Source organism: Hibiscus syriacus, unplaced genomic scaffold (assembly GCF_006381635.1).
Source record: "Hibiscus syriacus cultivar Baekdansim isolate YM2019G1 unplaced genomic scaffold, ASM638163v2 tig00111463_pilon, whole genome shotgun sequence".
In the NCBI taxonomy this organism is placed as follows: domain Eukaryota; kingdom Viridiplantae; phylum Streptophyta; class Magnoliopsida; order Malvales; family Malvaceae; genus Hibiscus; species Hibiscus syriacus.
Window position 1 is genome coordinate 2,690,911 of NW_024063098.1, and position 23,570 is coordinate 2,714,480.

Consider the following 23,570-nt stretch of genomic DNA (forward strand, 5'->3'; position numbering starts at 1 on the left):
TGTAAATTGGCCCTCAATTTCAAGTTTTATTTTACATTTTCCCTTATTATTATTATTATACATATATGCACGTTTTTTATGTTTTATTTTTTATTAATTTTTCCTTTTTTACCTTTTGTATTTTTTATTGTTTATTTTATTTTGATTTTTTAAATGCTTTACTTATACATTTTATTATATATATTACTATCATTCTTTTTCTTTTATTTATTTTCCCTTTTCTTTTTTTATTTCCCTTTATATTTATTTTATTTCTTTATCTATTTTTATTTTATTCTTTTTTTTATTTATTGTATATATTATTATCATTTTCTTTGTTTTCTTTGTTGTTTTTTTATTTTATTTTCATTTCTTTTATTTTCTTTCTTTTATTTTCTTTATTTCATTTTTTTCCTTCAATTTTAGTTATTCTCGTTACTCTTTTTTTTATCTAACACTTTTCTTGCTTTTTTAAAGGGATATTTTTTCAATCGCTCAGAAGTAAGTAATTCGAATCGGGTTTTTAAATTTAAATTTAAATTTTCTATTTTCGTAATTAAATATAACCGACAAATTAATTGGTATCGAAAGGGCGGTTCAAGGGTGCTAATCCTTCCTTGACCGTAACCTACTCCCGAACCCGACACATTTCTGGTAAAATGGATATCAGGTAAGATGGTGTCCGATCTACCTAAATATTTTTAAAGTGATCGGTAGCGACTCTAACCCAATTATTCAAGTCAAAGCTCAATTCTAGGCCCACCCGAAGGACGGCCGCGATAATATCTTCAAACAAAGTCAACGGTTAACTATCAACGAGTAAATGATCATTCCGAGTTAAATTAGTTTGGTTCCGGTTTAGATTAGTAGTTTAGGTCAAATCGGTTTAACCCCTTAAACCAATTGGATCAATTTGCTGGAAATTATATGCATAGCGAAGACGTGTGGGGATGCCCTCTGGTGACAACAATTACACCAAAAATTCCAGTTTTGCAAATCATGGAATAAAGTTCTTTTCTTCACAACTCGCAAACTGCAACAAAGTAGAAGGTGGTGTGAGGCTCGACTAGATCGAGACAACGTGAGGAAAACAGCGTGAAAACATAAGAAAAAAATGAACCCAGAGTTGACCTTTTAGAATTTATAGCTTAGTATATGGGTAAATTGCAGGGTGTGTCCTTGCACCAATTAGGGTTTTCAAAAATGGACACTAGCTTTAATTCTGAATCCAATTTAGTCCTCACTTTTATAATTTAGACACCAACATTTTAAATGTTTAACTTTAAACCCCATCTTAGGGTGTGAAATAATCATTTATGTTCAATGATTTGAGTTTAACTTCACATATGAATTATTTTAAATAATAACATTTTAGATTTAAGTTATTTATATTTTCTTTTCATATTTTTTTCCATTTAACTGTTAAATTTGATGAGATTTTTTGTAAGGAAATAAATTTGACAAGGTTGAGTTTCTTAATTTTAAATAAAATTAGATTTATATGTTGTGAGATGCACGAATTTTATTTATATTTTGTTTATACATTTTCAAATTTTTTAATTTTAAATAAAATTAGTTTTATATCTTGTGAGATGCACTAATTTGCTTTATATATTTTCAAAATTAGTTTTATGTGCATGATGATATGAGAGATGAATTATATTGTTTTTTATCGAGTTCAAGGATTAAATTGAATTTTTTTACTGTTCGAGGGTTTATTTGATTTTCTTTTAATATTTTAAATTTAAAATATAAAAATATTCAAAAAATATAAATGTAATAATATCAAAAATCAAAAATCAAATTACTAAAAATATGAATATATATTAAAAATATTAAAAAACTATTACAATTTTTAAAAAATAAAAATATATTCCAAACTATAAAATAATAAATTATTAAAAACTATATATATAATATTTGTTTCAGATCTTTGTGAACATGTCATGTCATATATTGTGTTATACTTGATATTTTATCATTGGGATATCACATTTGATACTTTTCCATTTAATTCCAAGTTTTTATGCTTAGATTGAAGTTGTTAACAATGAGAAGATTCAATTGAAGACATTCTGATTTCTTTCGAGAACAAGCACCGCAGAAAACTATTTTATATCTTTTTCTATTAAAGGTATCTAAAAAATCAAATAAGCCTTAAACTTTCAAAAATATCAATTTAGCCCTCAAACTCGACTAAAAAATTAATTTAGTCTATTTATCACGTCATCAATCACAATGGATCACTACGTCAGCATCGTGTATTGTCGCATCAACTCTATGAACTATCAATTTAGTATTATAATAGTCAACGACAGAAACGTCAAAATGACACATTGAGGTTTTTTTTGCCAAGGTTGATGACTACATTAAGTGCAAAATAATTCGAGGCTCATTTTATTTTTTTTAAAAGAAATTTGAAGGCCTTACATACCATTAAGCCATTAATAAACTAGGTTTAACTTATTGCTTTAGTAAAATTATAGTTTTTAAAAAATTTCACTTAAATTCCCTTCAGATTACCTATTTGAATCACTTTTGATTCAAGTCATTTGGGTCCGTTTAATCTTGAGTTTATTTTAATTTTGGGTTTAAGTTGGATAGACTCAAATTGTTGAGGTATTCAACTAAAAATTGACAAATCTAATGTCACATCACCTGTAAAAAGAGTTGGCTTGCTCCGTAAACAATGCCAACCGACACATCAATCTTGCTTTGCTTTTGATTTTACATTCAATCCATGTCAATTCAAAATGAATATTCGTGGCCACAACTTGTTCAATCAAAGCGTTGTGTTCTACTATTTCAAAAAAAAAGGCGTTGTTTCTTCTCGTCTATGTTTTACTCACTCGGATACAAAGATAAATAAATTTACCATAAAACCACGTATTAAATTTATATATAGTTTTTTAGCTTATACTATTTTCGTTAAAACGAGCGTATGTTTTCGACATTGAGTTGCTTGCTTTACCCATGCAACATAGCTACTGAACGAGAAGATGAGGCAATATGATGGAGTCATACCTATATAATCTCAAAATGCATATTACATAATTAAATAAAACCATTTTCAACTCGTATTATTCAAAGGTTCATAAGAATACAACATTCAAATTCAAAATGCCAACAATCCTTCGTGTCATCCGGGACGAGGTGTGTGCCTATCACAGAGATTATTACCATCTACATCGACCCACATGAACCAAATTCATAAATAGAAAAAAGAAAGGAAAATCGATGATTTCATAACCTTAGAACTTCAAGCTCCACTAGTTTATCGGCTCACCTTTATAGACAAACTTCATGAGACAAGTCTCTATTCTCTCGGTTCACCTTTCAAGAAGCTCCGGCGGTCTTCTTATTTGGCTCGAAAACATACTTGATAAGAGACTCCTTAATCGAGAGGAGCTCGGGGAATTCCATCTTCAACTTGTTGGCATCGAGCTCGTTGTTGCTCCTTGGGGCAATGATAACCTTAGCCTGCTCCTCGAGATTGAAGTTCTTCCAGGTGAAGCTGGGGTCAATGTAGTTCCTGTACATCTCCAAAATCTCATTGTGACTCACCACTCCAGGGTTTGTGAAGTTCCAAATTCCAGTCAGGTTCCTCTTGCCCATCTCGATGGAAATGGGAAGAAGTTCGTCAAGGATAGTCATCGAGTTAGGGATGTTAACCACCTTATCGTATCGGGCAATTTTCGTGATGAAGTTTCGGGGATTGGTTAGATCCGATGAAATAGGCATCCTAACTCGCAATGTACACACATTATCATAATTCTTGAGCAATTCCTCCACCTTTTTCAGTCATCAACAAAGATCCATTATTAGAACAAAAGCACAATTTCAGATCTAGATGGTACTAAACTACAACAAAAGAAAGGCAAACCCAGATTCATGAATCCTTGCCAAAATACTAGAATTTACACCCAAGTCCAGTGTGATCAAATACCAACAGATGTAAGCAATGGATTCAAAAACATGAAAAATAATAACATTTTCAATAAAGATTAGAACTTCATCTCATGTAAAACCTTCAGACAAACAATGAAAATTCATAAATCTATCTAATATAGACAACCCGACAATATTTCCTTGAAATCACAAGATCTGAACAATCCTAGGCATTGACAAATACGATGGAATCTACATGAGAAAAAACAGATCAAACTAACAAATAATTAGATCTAATAACATTGTTGAAGCTTGCTTACCATGGCTTTGGTCTTAGAATAAAAGGAACCGGTGAAATTTGGAGTATCCTCTTCCTTAAACCCGATACCTGATCCGATCGGATGAGCCTCATCGTACTCAAAGATGCAACCCGTAGCATAGTTAATCAAGATGAGGCCTTTTTCTCTGCAAACGTCGGCAAGGGTAAGAGTTCCGACCACATTGGTTCTGATGGTCTCGGCCTTATGGGATTCGCACCAATCGACGTTCGGACGGCCGGTGACACCGGCAGCATTGAAAACATGGGTCGGATTCACGGAGGCTATGTCCGACTCAAGAGAAATCCGGTTCTCCAAACGGCCTGAACCGTACACGTAGTCGATTCCCTTGGATTCGCAGAGTTTACCTAATAAGCCGCCGATCCAACCGGTTCGACCGTAGATCAGAAACTTCAATGGTTTCTCCGAAGAGCCATTAGCCGGAAACCCCATCACTTATTTATTATTAGTATTATTTGTGGGTTTCTAAAAGAGAAATGCAGGGTTTGAATTTCAGGGATTGAGCACCTCACATATATATAGGGGCAAATGGTTGGGATAATGCGTTGTAAAAAAAAATTTCTCCAAATAATCTATTCAAGTAATTATTTCTCAAATTAGGATGCTTTGAACATTAATTTAGAAAAGATCTCAAGATTATCTCGCATCTTCATCCAATTCTTTTCTTTTTTTTTTTTGCCCTACAAAGTTAAAATACATTAATTATAATTCGTCTTCCAAGAAAAAAAAGAAATCGTATAAATTATCATACGTCTTTATCTTGAGATTGTAGAGAACACTGTAATTCAAAAAAATAATTTAGTGAGAACTTTATACAAGAATTTTTTTTTTCCAAATCTATTTGGGCAAGAAAACCCATATATAGAGAGAAATAACAATGCCATTATTATTTTCATATAAAAATAAATATTTGTCTAATTATGTTTTAGTCACTTAACTTTGTTGAAATTTGGGTAAATACCTCTCTACTATTACAAATGTTATGAATAGGTCTAACTTGATAATACATATAAGAGAAGGAACTAGTATAAAACATTTGGAGATGCCAAATTGCATAAATTCAAAAAAGTGTTTATTAAATATTTAAATTTAATTTAAAATTTTATAGATTGACTTATCTAACATTTAAATTTATAAAAATCAAGATTCTAACTGGATTAAAATATCTGGGGAGGCTAAACCTTTCCGATGCTCCATTTTGTTCTGTCACACTAATATTTGGTGCAACTAAAGTGAAAACGTAATTTGTTGGGTCTAATGATATTTTTAATTTTTAATATTTTATAAAAAAAATATTTTAGTCACATGACTCTCGAAAGAAGGATGAACCAAGAAGCAAATTTTGGAGATTTGGATTTTTTTTTTAAAAAAAAAAGAAGACCGATTTGAGACATACGATCTAGAAATAGATCTAGTCTTGACCTTAAACCAACCATTACCATCTATGCAACCCTAGTGATTTTCCAAAAGGAAAACTTTTCCCGGTATGAAGAAGTTAGAGAGAAGTCGGAGAAAATTCTCTCTTTACAACCTTTTTTTTTTGGAATTGTTCTTTGTTGGTTTTAGGTCCGGTTCGGGTGCGGTTTGTACCGATACAATGTTTCGTAAAGATATGAATAAAAATTCGAGCACTTTTCCTCCATTCCGTTGGCTTAATTGATTAAGTTCGATTAAGTTACGATGGGTTTTTTACGAGGCTCTCATTTCATTTCAGAAAAAAAATTATAATCCTATCTAAAAAAAAAGACTCAACCTGAATACAAAAGAAACCAAATAATATTTGAATCCTCAATGAATCTTTATTGATCAATTAGTATGAGAATAACATATTGAATTCATACTTTCATAGGTATGACTCCTTTAGACCACTTTCGTAACTATTTATTGATTTATTTTAACTAAAAAGAAACTAAATAATATTTGAGTTCATAATATAAAATAATAAATCCTCAATGGTTGGCACTCAAATGCCATGTTATTAGAATTTTTTGAGAGAATTTTATTATCTCTTGATAATTTTAGTTCAAACATTATAGTTTAAATGGATAAGTGAGTTTAGATTTAGATTTTTTTTTAAATGTTATATTATTAAAAATTTTAAAAGGAAAAGTTTTTTCTTGACAATTTTATTTATATTTTCTTTACGAAAATTGATTAAATATAAGGGAAAATATATTATATTTTCATGAGTTTAATATAGTGATTATTACATTATTTTTATATTATATTTTGTATTTTATTCTTTTTCTTTATTATTTTTAATTTTAAATAAGAATCGATGTTCTTGTGACACATTTTTTATGCTCTTGTGATACGTGTTTTCTCTGTTCTTATGGCTCGATTCTTATGGTTTTTGGTATGTTTTTCACATACATTTGTGGTAGTTTTGAACTCGAACAAAAACCATCACGCCATTTATTTTTTGATTGGTTTATCTGTGATCAAGTATAATCAAATCCCTTCTTTGGTAAAAGGTTGTTGCCGATATAATCAGAATTGTGTAGCGAAACAACCTGTTAGATTGTTTAGTTCGCTCACCATTCTTTTATCACTTTATAAAGCGTCTCATCTGATAGAGATAAAGAATTTTTATGAAGGTTGTTGGGTTGTTTTGATGTTAGTCATCATTCTCAATTAAAGATTTTAGTTTTTTCTTCATATTTTAGGTTTAATATTTCATGTTTGTATGAAAAAAAAATTGACTATTATCTCCAATTTTTCTCTATATTTTGGTGTGTTGTAATTTTGATTCCTTATTATTAATGAAATTCAATTCTCATTATTTTAAAAAAGATGGTGTTGCACGAACCAATTTATCTCAGTGATTGAAGGAATCATTGTTGTTCCTAGAGATCACAGGTTCAAGTCATTGTGTATGTAGAAAATCCCGCTAGGAGACTTACCTCTTAAATCCAGGTGTGCGACTTGGGTCTGTCCAAATTAGTTAAGGAGAAACCTTGGAAACCGAGAGGGCAACCAAAAAAGAAAATAAAAACTTATTTTTATTAATTTTATAACAAATTTCTAACCTAATTTGATGGTTAAGTATTGGATTTCAACTTGTCATATAAAAAAGAACATGATATAATTTACTCCCAAGTATATGAGGTCAGGGAGGACGTAAGTTGTATAATTCTTAAATGTCATCATTATGATTTTAATAAGAGAGGAATAAAAACTGTTTGGGACCAAATCTAAAAGCTGACCTATTCTCATATGTAATGAGGTAAGGTGGAGGTAGGATAGTAGGCTGCCCCTAACGCCAGGTTGAGAGCAGCTTCCATGGGATACCTCTGCTAGTCAAAATTATAAATTGTCCACCATGGGACTCGATCACACGACCACAAGGTTAAGAGCTTTGCGCTCTATCAACTGAACTAGACGAACAATTCGAGACCAAATCTAAAAATTAATATTAATGTGAATTAAAGTAAACGTTACTTGTTAATGCATCATAAATTTAATTGATAAAATATTATGATTATTTAACTAATAGTAATTTAGTATTTATAGTCGTTTTTTATTGATAAAACTGAAAAATTATGGGTTTTCTTGAGCAGATCTTATCTCTTGGAACACTGAATTGATTTTGGGTGTGTCGGTTTGGTGTCTCCTATTTACTATTCTTTTTCAGTAGTCTACGAAAGTATGAAGACATCACATGGTCAAACTGACACGTGTTTCATGATGATTCGGCCGTTGGGTGTAGTGTAAGTGCATGGCGTTTTATTTATTGATTTTGAATCTTTGGATCTAAAAGGAAATTTGGAGATTATCAGTAGGTTCCGAAACCTTATTCATCATAAGCACCTGCCGACTTCTCTTGCGACCCGCATTTCACAACACCGTCCGTACGGCTTCCTTCCTCGCTTAAAGCATTGGGGTGAAAAAAATTTCGTAAAAGATTCATATGTTTTTAAAAATTCTAAAATTTGTAATTTCATTTTAAAATTATCGCTTAAAAATTTTGAGAAAAATATCAAAATAAAATTTTACTTAAGAATGTCATAATATTGAGAAAATATTTTAAAAATAAGATATTTCTTATTAATTTAACGTATTATATTATTATCTTAACAACATTTAACAATCGGTGTCTATTTTTAATAAAATTCAAAATATTGAGATAATATTTTTTTTATTTTTCCTGAAAATATTAAGGATTCATTTAAAAAAATAAATATAAATATTTTTTATTATATCTTTTTAACTTTTAATTTATAATTATTTATAATCTTTAAGTAGAATAACTAAAAAATTCTATTTAAATCCTTCATGCAAATCGATTATGATTTTATTTAGGCTTAGTATAAAAAAATTATTCAAATTATATCGTTTTTCTCATTTAGGTGTCTATTTTTTTCGGTCAATGTAGATCTTTAATGTTATAAATGTTATCATGTCAATACTTAATATGTTAATTACCGTTAAAAAGTTGTTATCTAATGTGTTGTGTTTATATTTTTATTTTTTTAAAATAAAAAATATTATTTTAAAAAATATATTTTTTAACTCCACCGTCTCTTTCCCTTCCAGGCACAAATTCTCCCACCTCATCCCATTCCTTTCCATTATGAAACACCCACTGTTCACCATTAAATTTAGAAGCTGTCCCCAATTTAAGTTGTTTCTGCCCATTATTCACCAAGCGTAAAAGCAGTCATCCCCCTGAATATATGAATCTTACATTGTTCACACTAAATTTAGGGCTAAGAATTTAGAGGTGTGAATTGTAGATTTACTTGGGCAGATTGTTATTTGTAATTTTTCTTAGTTAGTGTAAGTTGTATTAATTTTAACTCTAATTTAAATTTCAAATGTTTTGTATAGTTGTTAGGTTTCTTAGCATGGTAAAACTCTAGACTGAAGTCTATAAAAGACCAACTCTGTAAACTTTAATGAAAGGAAGAAACACTATAAAACAAACTTGTTTTTTAGTTTCCACATTGTTAGGTATGACTCATAAAACAAACTTTAATTTTGTAATTATGTATCAGGTTTATCTATTATAAATAGAGATGTAACATAAACCTATGAGATATTGAATAAAACTTCTAGCACCGCCTATGCACCGAGGACGTAAGGACATTGTCGAACCTCTTTAAAATTCTTGTGTTCTTTTGTTTTTCTTTACCCGATTCTTCAACACACATGCTATCAACTTAGGTTTCCATTTCCAAAATCTAGCGATGATAAATTTATCTTTAAATGATTCCACTAAATCACAGAATCTACTTTTTGGTTCTGATGATGCTTCTTAATCATTGAATTCAGTTGTTACATGTCTAAAGTTGTTGGACCATAATTACCTTCAATGGCCACATTCTGTAAAAAAAAAATTTATTACTGGAAAAGAGAAGCTAGGTTACTTTTCGAGTGAGATTAAACAACGCTCCACCATTTCACCTAGCTATGAAAAATGGGTACGTAAAAATGGAATGGTCATGTCATGTCTGATCAATTCCATGGCACCTGAGAGAATCTTCTCCTTTATTCTACTGCATATGACATTTGATGTGCAGTACGAGAAAGCTATTCTAGTTCAGATAATGTTTCTGAAATTTTTGGGATTGAAAGCAAGGTTACGAATCTAAAAAAAAAGCAATGAATGTTACTCTTTATTATAATACTCTCACTCACCTCTGGTAGCAGATTGATCTTTATGATGCTCGTGATTGAGAAACTTCGAATGATGCAGCTATTTACAAAACAATCATTTCTCAACAAAGGGTATTTCAATTTTCAATGGATTAAACAATGAAATGGATGTTGTTCGAGGCAGGATTCTTGCAATTAAGCCTCATCCTTCCATTCGTGAAGTGTTCTTTGACGTTTACAGGGAAGAAAATGGGCAGGCACTGATGCTTGATGTTGTCGTCTCTATCGATGGGTTAGCCTTGCTCACCCATTCATCCTCTACAACTAAAAATCGTAAAGGAAAACCATGGTAAATGTAACACCCATAACTCGTATACGCGAATCAATATGAGTTATAGATGCCACATCAAAAATTCATAACATTTCTTTAATTGAACTAAGTAAAATGTTGGTTTCATTCAAACATCACCAGTTTCATAACTTGAACAATGAATATAAAATAATTATTCAGAGAAAAATCGTAATATAATATTTTTGGTTACCAATTCAAAACCATTCTCAACCAGTGATAGACAATTCTGTTATGTTTCATAAAATAAATAAAACTATCTAACACGTTTGATTTAAAACCCAAATTAATTTTTTAAGCACAGTTTAATATGATAATATTTATTCATACTATTAATTATATTTAATACTAACTATAATTTAGAAATTGCAGACATTTCATTCTCATATACATGCCAACTAGAACTTTTAGAACACAGTAGAATGTCATCATTGTTACCTGTAAAATGTTTCCTTGGTGATTGATGCCAAGCTCAGCTCCTTACTCATTTTCTTCCTTTCTCCTACACGCGAAAATCATCACACGCTAAGTACACTTAGTGAGGCAATCAATAGAAATATTTTCAAGGCAATGCAACACATAAATGTAAACAATAATAATATTCAATGCATTATGATCATTTTACATGTATTTCCAGTCATGCTACTAATATGAACATGATACAAATCACATATAAATTTCTTACCAATATACTTGTCATGTATTTCATAAGCTCATAAGCTTATTCACCTGTTTATCATTTATTAACCAATAAACCATAGCCCAATTTAAACCCTGAGGACCCTAGGTATTCGAGTCAAATATCTGCACCGTAGTGCTATGACATATAAAGTGGTGCCCACCACCTGCACTAAGTTTACACTCTAGTGCTAATCCGGATATGACACATAAGGTCGTGCCCACCTCATGCACTAAGTTTACACTCTAGTGTTGATCCGAATAAGGCACATAAGGTCGTGCCCACCACCTGCACTAAGTGTCCTTACACACTATAGTGCTGAACCAAACCTGCAGCTACTGGACTCTATGGCATGCCAGTTATACCCTGTCCCTCGATGACTTACTTGGGTATATAGTCTATTTTATTTGATCCATCCATGACAAAGTATATTGTCATAATTTAACATTGGGTAGTTCATACCCGACATAACATTCATGGTAAATATAGTATATATTCATGTTAAACATCATATGTAACGATCAGTGGTCAATGCATTTTATATTCAATTCTTTGACATATTTAGAATATGTCAAATATATAATGAATGACATAAATATCATGCCAACATAAATAAAGTAGATTCATCACATGTGTACTCGATGATGTATAAAACATCTGTGTATAATGTTATGCATGCATTTCACTCATTTTTTACATTATATACAAGTCAAAATATAAGCCTCACTAAGCTTTAACTTGATCCTTTACGTCTAATTTGGTTAAATCTCAAAATTTGTTGTAATTTCATATTCTGACAGTTTGTACTACCTTTAAAGAAATATTATTATATATTAATATACACACTCAAAAATATTCCATTTATACCACTTGAAATTAGACTTAAATAAAAATCTATCCATGTAAGTAACTCCTTATAGTTCAATTATACAATTTATGGTGATTTTTCAAAGTTGGCCGACAAAATATGTTTTGAGCAGAATCTGCTGCCCCATTTTTTTACCCATCATCGGTTAAAAATTCATATCTTTTTGTACACACCTCGAAATTAATTTCAGTTTGTTCTAAACAAAACTAAAATGATATAAGAATCCAAAGGTATAAAAATCATTCTCTAATCATTTTTTTATAATTTATAGTGATTTTCTAAACTTGCTGTCCAAAACATAAATTGTAAACAGATTTCACCAATTTGCATTTTCAACTTGTTCACTAATTCTATTAACTCACCAAATGCACATATATGAATGCATCACAAATCACATAACATTTTAGGAGTCACACCTTACCAGAGTAGCTTTCATTGGTTTATCGCAAGCCAATGTTTGTTCGATAACATAAATACAAATTAAATTTACACTCACATGGTGTCCTTAGCTTGCAAACTTCCCTTAGGATTTCACATTCCATCCTTAAGATTCTCCTTAGCTTTACTAAAATTTGATCTTAATTTCAAGCACTCAATATAAATTAACATCATTACGAAACATATACAAATTCAAATCAAATGTTAGAATCTTACTGACATAGGCATACTTTGGAAAATAAATTCCTAACAAATTTCCCGATGCTTATTCAGTACTAATTCCATGTCACAACATAATTTTTAACCATAACACTTTAAAATTGACCATTCAAGTCCCTTTTTTATCCAAATTTCACTTAACATTTTCACTTAAGTTCCCAACTTTTCCATACTTGTGATTTAAGCCTCAACTTTTACCAACCTCCTAAAATAATCCAATTTCACATTCTAACATAAATTTCAACTCTCAAACATTAATTTACAGCATAGTACCTCAACTATTGAATAATTACACAACAATCCACAAATTTTCCAAAATTGCCGATTTGATCCCCCCAACTTTTCAAAAATTATAGAATGGTCCTCAAATTTTCCTAAGGCTTGCAGAATACTTCATTATTTCCAATCCCTACATAATTTTTCTCATCCTCTATAGTCAAGGCGATGTTTTGTATGTTTAAGATTTGGGTTTTCATATTTTACTCGATTTTTCAACCTTATAAAATCTCTACAATCAAAACCCTAACTTAAGTTATCAAAATACACCTGTATCCCAATATTAGGGTTAGGCTGCAACTTTATATGTTCATATGATCATATACAAGTGATTTTAATCATCAATCATGCTTGGAAATGATTCTACAACCTCAATAACATCGAAATCCTTTATCTATTCCATAAACCCTAGTGTGAACAAAAACCCTAGAATATGAGATCTTTGAACACAAATCAAATTAGCAAGCAATAATGGTACCAAATGATAGCGTTTTTCGAATAGAACAATTTTCTATTTCACGGGATGATCCAAAATCCAAAGAAAATTGCTAAAAAAATTAAAAATAAAATTTTGCTTACCTAGGTATGAAGGAGAACGAAATGTTGGCTGAAATGGCTTGGTTTCATTAAATTTTGGTTAATTTCATGTTAATTTAGCCTTTATTTAAGCTTAAATTAAAAAATCATTTAATGTGAAATGTCAATTTTACCATTAATTAAACTTGATATTTACCATAATACCAAACCATATAACCTTATCATCTTTCCAAAGTCAGAGATGAACAAAATATTTTACCCTTTTCCAATTTTACCAAGCAACTTTCCAAAAATGCAATATTGCCACTTTGATCCAATGGTCCAAATTAAATATGAAAATAAATCTTCAAATCCAATGATCCATATTATTTTCCATCATTTTAAAACGTGGAAATAATATTTCTAAACTTAATTTATCATCCTTCAAATTTTCTCAAAATTTTTATTCGATCCGATTTACCAAATTTTACTGGACTTTAACACTTTCTAGTTTTTAACACAATTTACAGATCAAGAATATGATTTCAATAAAATCCCACTCTTAAGAGTAAACTATCCATTTATAAAATAAAAATTCCTTTTGGGAAAATTAACACTTAGATCCTTAAACTTTTCCTAATTTTCTACTTTAGTCACCAAACTTTCAAAATGTACATTTTGGTCACTAACCAAAATTTTGGGGCATTACAGTAAGATTAAAGTAGTTGAATTGGACATGTTTGAGATTAATATTAGAAGCTTCATGGCAAACATATGGATTTGAAATCATCATGTAATAAATCATCCAAAGAGTCTCACTCTAATTCGATCAACAATGACTGAATCAATAGCTTTACCAAACAATAGGTTGGTGATCAGCTAAGATTGTTTATCATAAATTAAATAAAATTGAATTCTCAATTTCTAATCATAGAGACAATATATAATCAATTTAGGTTTGACCAGGGTCCTCAGCGGAGTCGTCAAGCTGTCGTAACCGATTTTTGCCCAGGCAGGAATGTTTCTTGGCGGAAAAGCACGTGAATAAATAAATGGTTTTTTAAAGAAATGTTTCGGAGTCGCCATCGACCTTTTGGGTTAGGTAGGTCGAATACCTAAAAATTATCTTTTAAAAGAGGTTTTAAGAAAACATCATTTTAAAAGATAAATCAGTCTGCATATAACCAGAAATTTATTTTTTTTAGTAATAAAAGGGATTCTTGGTCGGTTATGTTTGGGGAAAGATTAACACCCCCACAACGCCCAGAATTGGTACATGTCAATTATAAATTGTATATATTAGTGGAAGTATAAGAATTTGAATATAAATTTAATTTACGATCCTATTATTTCATATTCAATCGCATAATTTAAGGAAAAATATAAAATATTCCAATATTTTCAATTGAAGAGAAACTAATCCCTAAATTGCTTTAGGATGAATATTTCTCTTTCTAAATGAAATAATAAGAATATGATAACTCTTCCCAAGAAATAATTAGATATAACCAAACTAAAGTAAATATATTTTTTTAGGCTTTTATAAGAAGGATATTTATTTATTTTAAAATGCCAGAATATGACATCTAGTTACTTTAAGACAACCCTTTCTTAATATTTAAAAATAAATAAATATTATTATTTAATCAAATTGTGAAATTAATCAAATAACCTATTAATCTTCCATATATATATATATTAATGTGACTAAAATTAAATAAAGATAAAATGAAGAATTAAAGTACTAAATTAAAAATATTGAAACTTAAAGGGCAATAATAAAAATAAAATTTTAATTAAACAATGACCAAAATAAAGAAAATTAAAACTATAATATTAAATTGCAAAATATTTAAATTAATAGCCCTAATTCGAATTATTATTAAATATAAGTACTATTAGTGTAATTTAACCATAATTAATTATACGGGTTAAAATATAGATCATTAAAATTAAAAGGATAAAATTAAATATTTTACCTTAAATATATAAATATATATGCAATTACTAAATTATAATAAAATAAAATGTAAAGACCAAATTGAAATGCGCAGAAATTGATTTCAGTGACTAAAATATAAAAGGGTATAACATATAGGGACCACAGAAATAATTTACCCATACATAAAATCACGCAGAGGTACTTATCCAAAATGACGTAGTTTTGAGTTGGGTATAAATAGGCCAAAATAGGCCTAAAATCCTCATTTCTCTCTTTTGCTTCTCTCTTAGGATAGAGAAGCTCTCACTTCTCTCTAAACTCCCTCATCGAAGGGAGAGCCGATCACCTGCCGGCCACCACCCAACCATAACCAATCACTATTCCGGTCACCGATAGTCACTATTTCGGTCACCGCCAGTCATTATTCACGGTGGCCGAAAAATATAAAAATACCCTAAATCATAAATCGAAACACTTTAAACCCGAAACCACCCTCATTTCTTCCTAAAAAACTTCAAAAACCTTCAGTTAACAACGATTTTCGACGACGTTTGTGCTCCTCGGTAAGCTTCTTCTTTCCCTTCTTTTCTCGAAAAGTGAAAATAATCATGTCAATTGATCATGATCTTTGAGATGGAAAAAGACTTAAATTTTCTAATTCTAAGCGAACACCTGGAGGCTAAATTACCGAAAGTATCTTACATGGCTGAATTGATCGAAATTACAAAGTTGAATTGAATGGAAGTACTATACGTATTCGAATTGCTAAAATGATAGAATTACTCTGTAAACTCTGAAGTGACCAGGATAAACTTGAATATGGATTGATTAAAATGCCCTGAATCTTCGTTTCTCCCTTATTAGTTCAAATCACTAAGAATTCTCTAAGAACCTATTGCCCAAAATGCCTCTGATTTCCTAAATAATGAAATCACTCATGTCATATCTGAAAACACAATAAATCTGAAGCAAAGGATTTTGAATACCTTTCTAATTACATAGTGCCTCTGAAAAATATATGAATACTATATGAATCCTAATAAATCACGTTCGGAATAACTGATGAATCTGTCAGTTATCAAACCCTTTTTATGGGGATCTCATCTATGAATTTAATTAGTTTACAGAAGTTTCATGACTCCCTATCTGATAAATACTAATCACCTCCAAATAATACTGGAGCCTCTAGTGTGTTCCCTGATCACACGAATGTTTTCTCTGATTTTAAAAGTATATCTCTGTTATCTGAAATATAGTACTTGATTTCTACTCTGAACTTTGATATCTATTCTGATCTCTGATTTCTGTTCTGATCTCTATTATGATTTCTGTTATCTCTATTTACTGACTGAAATTATTTTTATATGGGGTACTCTGGGACTCTGGTATGACTGAAGACTCTGGCAGGTTCAGTCGCTACTGGTATTCCTTGTATATGTTCAACACCGACTGGTAATTCCCTATGAACCTAGGCGACTCTTGGGTGGGCTACTGGGCCTAGTGGTAAGACCTTATGGACTCTAAGGCACTCTCTTAGGGTGGCTCCTCTTCTGTGTGAATTGGGTAAGTCCTTATAGGATTGAAGACACTCCTCTCAGGTAGCACCTACGCTTCGGCTAGGGTAAGACCTTATGGACCCAAGGTGATCCCTTAGTGTTGGGATTTTTGGAAGCTGGATTCGACAACCGGAAAGATTTACAAAGAGGGGTCGAATGGTTTTGTGTTTAGGGAGTAAGGATATTGAAAGATAGAAAATTGCACAACGATTTAGAGTGGTTCGACTTTCTCAACCAAAGTCTACATCCACTACCTTAGCTCCTCACCAAGGATTTTCCAACAAATTCACTAATTTGTTGTATCTTTTGAGGACAAAGAGATAACCTTACAACTCCCTATTTTTTCCGGGCTAAACTAGAACCTTTCCCTAGCTTTTACACGGGATAAGCTAGAACATTTCCCCTTTACAAAAGGATAAAATATGTAAACAAGAAAACCTCTCTAAGGTAGGTCTTTACAAGATTGAGCTCACAAGAACAAAATATTTACAAGAGAAAGATAAAATAAGAATGAAAAACTCTTCTCTTGTGTTTGATTTCTTGGATAGTTGTTCTCTTGCTTCTTCAATTGTCCTTAGATTGTATTTATAGCTTGGAATGTGTTTGATGTCGTATATAACTGTTGGGGATGTTTTGAAGCCGTTTGGGGATGATTTTTCTACTCAAAAAGGATGCCCATAACATGGTGCATCGGTGCACTATCATGGTGCATCGACACCCCTTCATTAAATTCAAATAAACTAGTCGTTACTAGCCGTTGCAGCCTTCGTGCATGGATGTACAGTAGGATGCATCGATGCACAGCCTTGATGCATCGATGCACAGAATGATGCATCGATGCACTAATTGCATTCGGTGTTTGAGTGCATGGATGCACTGCATGATGCATCGATGCACTAGTGCAGGTGCATGGATGCACTGCAGGGGTGCATGGATGCACTTTGACACCCTTTGCATTTTGGCTCAAATCCAAATTTAATGGACTTTGAATTATTTTTGAAACCTTTTAAAACTTTGAATAAATTCAATTAAGTCAAAAATATTTTGTAAATTCAATTCAAGTCCAAAAACCATTTTGCCTTAAATTGTTATATCAAAACATAGTTCAACAATCTCCCCATTTTTGATATAACAAAACATTTGAAAAAATGTTTTTGGCAAAACTCCCCCTTAATAAATTGTTTAATGAAAAAGATATCAATTGTTAACAATTGTTGGAAAATATATGAAAATGTTAAGCTCCCTCTTTTTCATTAAGAAATTGAATTTTTCAAGCCAAACTTCTCCCCCTTTTTGTTATATAAAAAATAATTCAATCTTTGAAGTTCAAAATAACTTTTGGAGAGTAAGTAGTAAATTTGACATTAAAAAATCATTTGAAAATTCAAAGCTCCCCCTCAATAAATGCATTCCAAACAAAATTAAGCTTTTAGGATCATGGCACTTAAACAAAATTGAATTTCAACAAAGAATAACAAACATGTTAGTAGTACATGAAATTCAATATATCCAAGTCTAAAATACTTTATGCAATACCAATTGTTGAAAATTAAGTGCATTTGCATAAAGTTTCCAAAAATGTTATGCATTTTAAAAATTTTGATATCAATTGTTAGAGATATATCATTTTCATTTAAACCATATGCATAATCATTTAAATTTAGGTCAAAAATTTAAAATTTTTAAATTCAAAACATTTGAAAAGTTGATATCAATTGTTAGAGAGACATCATTTGCATTTAAAACCAATTTTGACCAAAATTCATTATAATGAACTAAAAATTCTGAAAAATTATTAAGACATTAAAATGTTCATCATAATTTCCTTTGAACATATATGAGATTAAAAATAATACATAATTATTTAAAATCAAAACTCATGCATGCTTAAAATTAAATGAGCAACCAAATAACCAAAATTAAAAGCATTAAGCTTAGAGGTTACCCATTCTTTTTTCATGTGTGGCTAGAGCATCTTGAATATCATCATCTTCATCACCATTGCTCCCACACACCTACAAGAGACATTCATTTCGATTTTGGTATCCAAATTGCTTTGGATCCTTGGACGTTAGTTTCTAGGCCCCTTGTTCCCTTAGGAACCCATACTTGTCTAATTTTAAAATGTTTTCTTTTTTAAAGGACAAGTATGTTCCAAATGACCATAAAAATGACAATGTGAGCATTTTGCCATTTTTAAACATAATAGGTTATTTTTAGAAATTAATTATTTTTCTTTTGTTAAGCCTTCAAGCTTAACTCCTAACTCAAAATTTTCTTTTTCTAAATCATTTATTTTGATTTTTGAAAGCTCTAAATTATTTTTCAAATTTTCATTTTGATTTTCAAAATCAACTTTTGCTTTCAAAAACAAATTATCTTTAATTTTGAGTTTTGAAATTAATTTCGTATATTTGGAATTCATGGTCTCAAATCCCAAATACAACCTATTATAAGCATCTTGTAACTCATCAAAAGTAAATGAATTAAATTCATTTGAGTTAGAAGATACCTCAAATTCTTCTTGAGTGGTCATGAGGCATAGGTTGACTACTTCATCTTCATCATTGGAATCATCTTCATCACTCCAAGATACAACAAATGCCTTCTTCCCCTTTTTCTTTAGAAGAGGACATTCATAATTGACATTCCCCTTTCTTTGACAATTGAAACATATCGGGGAACTCTTTTTCTTGGTTGATTCATGTTTCACTTCCTTCGAAATCATGAATCTCTTGAGTTCCTTCAGGGAGCTTGACCATCTCTTCTTCTTGTTCATCATCGTCTTCATCCACCTCATCACTTGAATCTTGATAGCTTTCATTGGTGGATTTGAAAGCAATGCATACCTCCTTCTTCTTCTTCTTGTTTTTCTTCTCTTCCCTTTCTTCATCTTTCTTCACCATCATCTCATGAGTGAGAAGGAAACCAATTAGCTCGTCGAGAGTGAGAGACTTTAAGTTTCTTTCTTCGATAATGACCGTCTTCTTCGATTGCCACTCCTTTGGAAGAGAGTAGATCATCTTTCTCATAAGCTTCTCATTAGGGATTACTTCTCCATATCCCTTGAGACCGTTGACAATCATAGAAAATCTATCTGTCATAGCTTTGATGTCTTCATCGGGTTTCATCTTGAAGTTCTCGTAGCTATGGTTGAGAAGACTTTTCTTTGATTCCCTCACTTCGTCGGTTCCTTCATGAGTGACTTGGAGTTTATCCCAAATCTCTTTGGCATTGGAACAAGATGAGATTCTTCCATATTCATTTGGGCCTAAAGCACATAATATAATATGTATAGCCTTAGAGTTAAGCTATAAATTTTTCTGCTCTTCTCTACTCCAATCGTTGTACTTGCAGGGTGGAGAGGAGTAACCGTCCATGATTGAGTTCCAAGCTCCTAGATTTTAGGATTGAATAAAGTACATCATCTTATTCTTCCAATGTGCATAATTTACTCCATTGAAGAATGGTGGCTTGTTGACCGGTTTTGAATCCATAATAGGATATTCTTCAAGATAATAAGCACCGGAGGAAAAAGTCAATTCTTTTTCGGTTGCGTCAGAAATTGGTAGAGCTTCTTCGAGGATCGTCTCAAGGTGGTTAAACCTTTTTAACGAGTTAGGCTCTGATGCCAATTATTGGGATTTTTTGGAAGCTCGATTCGACAACCAGAAAGGTTTGTAAAGAGGGGTCGGAACGGTTTTGTGTTTAGGGAGTAAGGAGATTGAAAGAGAGAAAATTGCACAACGATTTAGAGTGGTTTGACTTTCTCAACCAAAGTCTGCATCCACTACCTTAGCTCCTCACCAAGGATTTTCCAACAAATTCACTAATTTGTTCTTTCTTTTGAGGACAAAGAGATAACCTTACAACTCCCTAGTTTTTCCGGGCTAAACTAGAACCTTTCCCTAGCTTTTACATGGGATAAACTAGAACCTTTCCCCTTTACAAAAGGATAAAAGATGTAAACAAGAAAACCTCTCTAAGGTAGGTGTTTACAAGATTGAGCTCACAAGAACAAAATATTTACAAGAGAAAGATGAAATAAGAATGAAAAACTCTTCTCTTGTGTTTGATTTCTTGGATAGTTGTTATCTTGATTCTTCAAGTGTCCTTAGCTTGTATTTATAGCTTGGAATGTGTTTGATGTCGTATATAACCGTTGGGGATGTTTTGGAGCCATTTGGGGATGATTTTTCTACTCAAAAAGGCTACCCATAACATGGTGCATCGGTGCACTATCATGGTGTATCGATACCCCTTCATTAAATTCAAATAAACTAACCGTTACTAGCCGTTGTAGCCTTCGTGCATGGATGCACAGCAGGATGCATCAATGCACAGCCTTGATGCATCGATGCACAGAAGGATGAATCGATGCACTAATTGCATTCGGTGTTTGAGTGCATGGATGCACTGCATGGTGCATCGATGCACTAGTGCAGATGCATGGATGCACTGCAGGGATGCATGGATGCACTACAGGGGTGCATGGATGCACTTTGACACCCTTTAGTATTTTGGCTCAAATCCGAATTTAATGGTTATTTTTTAAACCTTTTAAAACTTTGAATAAATTCGATTAAGTCCAAAAACATTTTGTAAATTCAATTCAAGTCCAAAAACCATTTTGTCTTAAATTGTTATATCAAAACATAGTTCAACACTTAGGTTGGCATCTATGCCATTTGGGCCTAGGGTAAGTCCTTATGGATGCAGTTTGGGGAACTGTATATTGGTGTTTGCTTGGAGGGTTTTACTATGGTTTTTGAAAAAATATGTTTTAAATTGCTACTATTTAAAAAAAGATTTGTATGTTTTCACTGGTTTTATGGGAACTCACTAACACCCTGTTCTAATCTCCTGAACCTAGTCCTCCGAACGTTTACTATAAACTGGAAGTTTCTTATCTTTTACTTATTAAGATATCAGTGAGACCTCAGCTCAGCATAAAAATATGTAGATGTCTGAATCATTAAGGAAAATTTTGCTTATCTGTTATCTACATGTTTTTCAGCATCATATGGTAGTTCTGAATTACAAATGTCGCGGTCGCCTTCAGTTGGGCCCGGAATTGGGCTTCGACTTGAAATGAGTGGGTTAGGAGTCACCACCAATCATTTTAAAACGATATTAGGTAGATCGGACACCATCTTACCTAATATGCGTTGTACCAGAAATGTGTCGGGTTCTGGAGTCGGTTACGATCAAGGAAGGATTAGCACCCTTGAACCGCCTTTTCGGTACCAATTAATTTGCGGTTGTCTTTATATGCTAAAATTAAAAATTAAAATTAAAATTTAAAATACCCGATTTGAATTACTTACCTTTGATCGATTGGAATTTCTATACCAAGGTCAAAAATGTTAGAAGGTCAAAAATGTTAGAAAAAACATAAGAATGAAAAAAAGAGAATAACAATAAATCAAAGAAAAACAATAAATCAATAAAAATAAAAGTAAAAAAAAAAAAAAAAAACAAAATAAATAAAACAAAATAATAAATAACCTAGAAAAATAATACCAGAAAATATAATAAAAGAAATATATAAAAAGAGTAAAATAAAATAAAGGGACAAAAAGGAAACAATAATGAACATAACATACATATATACTAAATAAATAAATAAAAATAAGAACAAAACAAAGAAATTGAAATATGAACGGACCAAATTGTAATAAAAACAAACTTGGGTGATTGAGGCATGAAATCTCCCTTTTGAATCATAAAAACACGTGCAACATTAAAAAACCAAAGTTTTGGTTCTTAAAACCATGCCTCGTCTATCTCAAATTGAAAAGAGGGAGAGGCTCTGGAATTGCAGTGGTCGAGTGTCGGATGACGATGGGTTCTGGTCTTCGTTCGATTCTATTTTTCATGGGGTTTTGTCTCAACGTTGGAAACACGAATCCAGCCTCCATTTTACACGAAATGGTCAATAAATATTTCGGCTTCCCCTCCCTCGATTTTTCCAAATCGTTGCCCCTTCCTCTGATTTTGGTTCCTCGTTTTTCTCTGTGTGTTTTCCTCTTGATGCTGGAGTCTATTTATAGTCTAAATAAACCTATTTTTAGCTCAGATTTAGAGTCCTACTTGGACTCAAAATGCTTCAGTTTTAGTGTTTCAATAGGACTCAAATACGTTGGTTTGTTTTCTAAATCTCACTAAATCGGGGTTATTGAGTATGGGGCCTACAAAAATAATAAAATAAATATTAATAATAATAATAAATAAATAATATATAATATAATAAAATATTTTTGTAGACTCAAACAAAAATTGGTGTCTATAGTTGCCCCTCTTTGCACATTTTTATGTTAATAATAATAAGGCAAAGATGAAAAATATAACCAGTTTTTGTCCGATTATCTTTGATTTGGGACTTGATAGTGTTTGTTATCACACTAAGTCGATCCATTGGGCACAATATCCTTATTCTTGAAGTTGAAATCGTGGGTGAATCGGAAAGTGACTCTTTGTTGTCAATCTTGGTCGACCTTGGTCTTCTTCTCGATTTAAAGACATGGGTGTAAATATTTGACCGGAAAGTAGTTCCTTGTTGATGCAACGCGGTTGATACGCCCTCGAGCTGAATGGAATCGAACTCGAGGGTCTTTGGTAGATATCCCTTCTTGCCTTGAGTTATGCTGCAAATGATAGTACCTTCGAGTTGAGTGGAGTCGAACTCGAAGGTCTTTGTTGAAAAATAACCCTTCTAGCCTTGAGTTATGCTATAAATGATGTGCATTGGAGCTGAGCGTAGTTGAACTCGAAGGTCTTTTGTTAGCAAATAACCCTTCTTGCCTTGAGTTATGTTGCAAATAATGTGCCTTGGAGCTGAGCGTAATCGAACTCGAAGGTCTTCATTGACAGGTAACCCTTCTAGCCTTGAGTTATGCTGCAAATGACATACCTTAGAGCTGA

General features: G+C 31.5%; 1 protein-coding gene across 1 annotated transcript; it reads right to left on the reverse strand.

Annotated features, from left to right (window-relative positions):
* Positions 1–3,033: 3,033 nt before the first annotated feature.
* Positions 3,034–4,711, reverse strand: LOC120163579 (bifunctional dTDP-4-dehydrorhamnose 3,5-epimerase/dTDP-4-dehydrorhamnose reductase). Its single transcript, XM_039173482.1, has 2 exons — positions 4,188–4,711; positions 3,034–3,771 (listed from the first exon to the last, which is right to left on the reverse strand). Exons 1-2 carry the CDS (start codon positions 4,635–4,637, stop codon positions 3,316–3,318), a joined length of 906 nt encoding a protein of 301 aa, XP_039029413.1. The 5' UTR covers positions 4,638–4,711; the 3' UTR covers positions 3,034–3,315.
* Between the last annotated feature and the right edge of the window lie 18,859 nt (positions 4,712–23,570).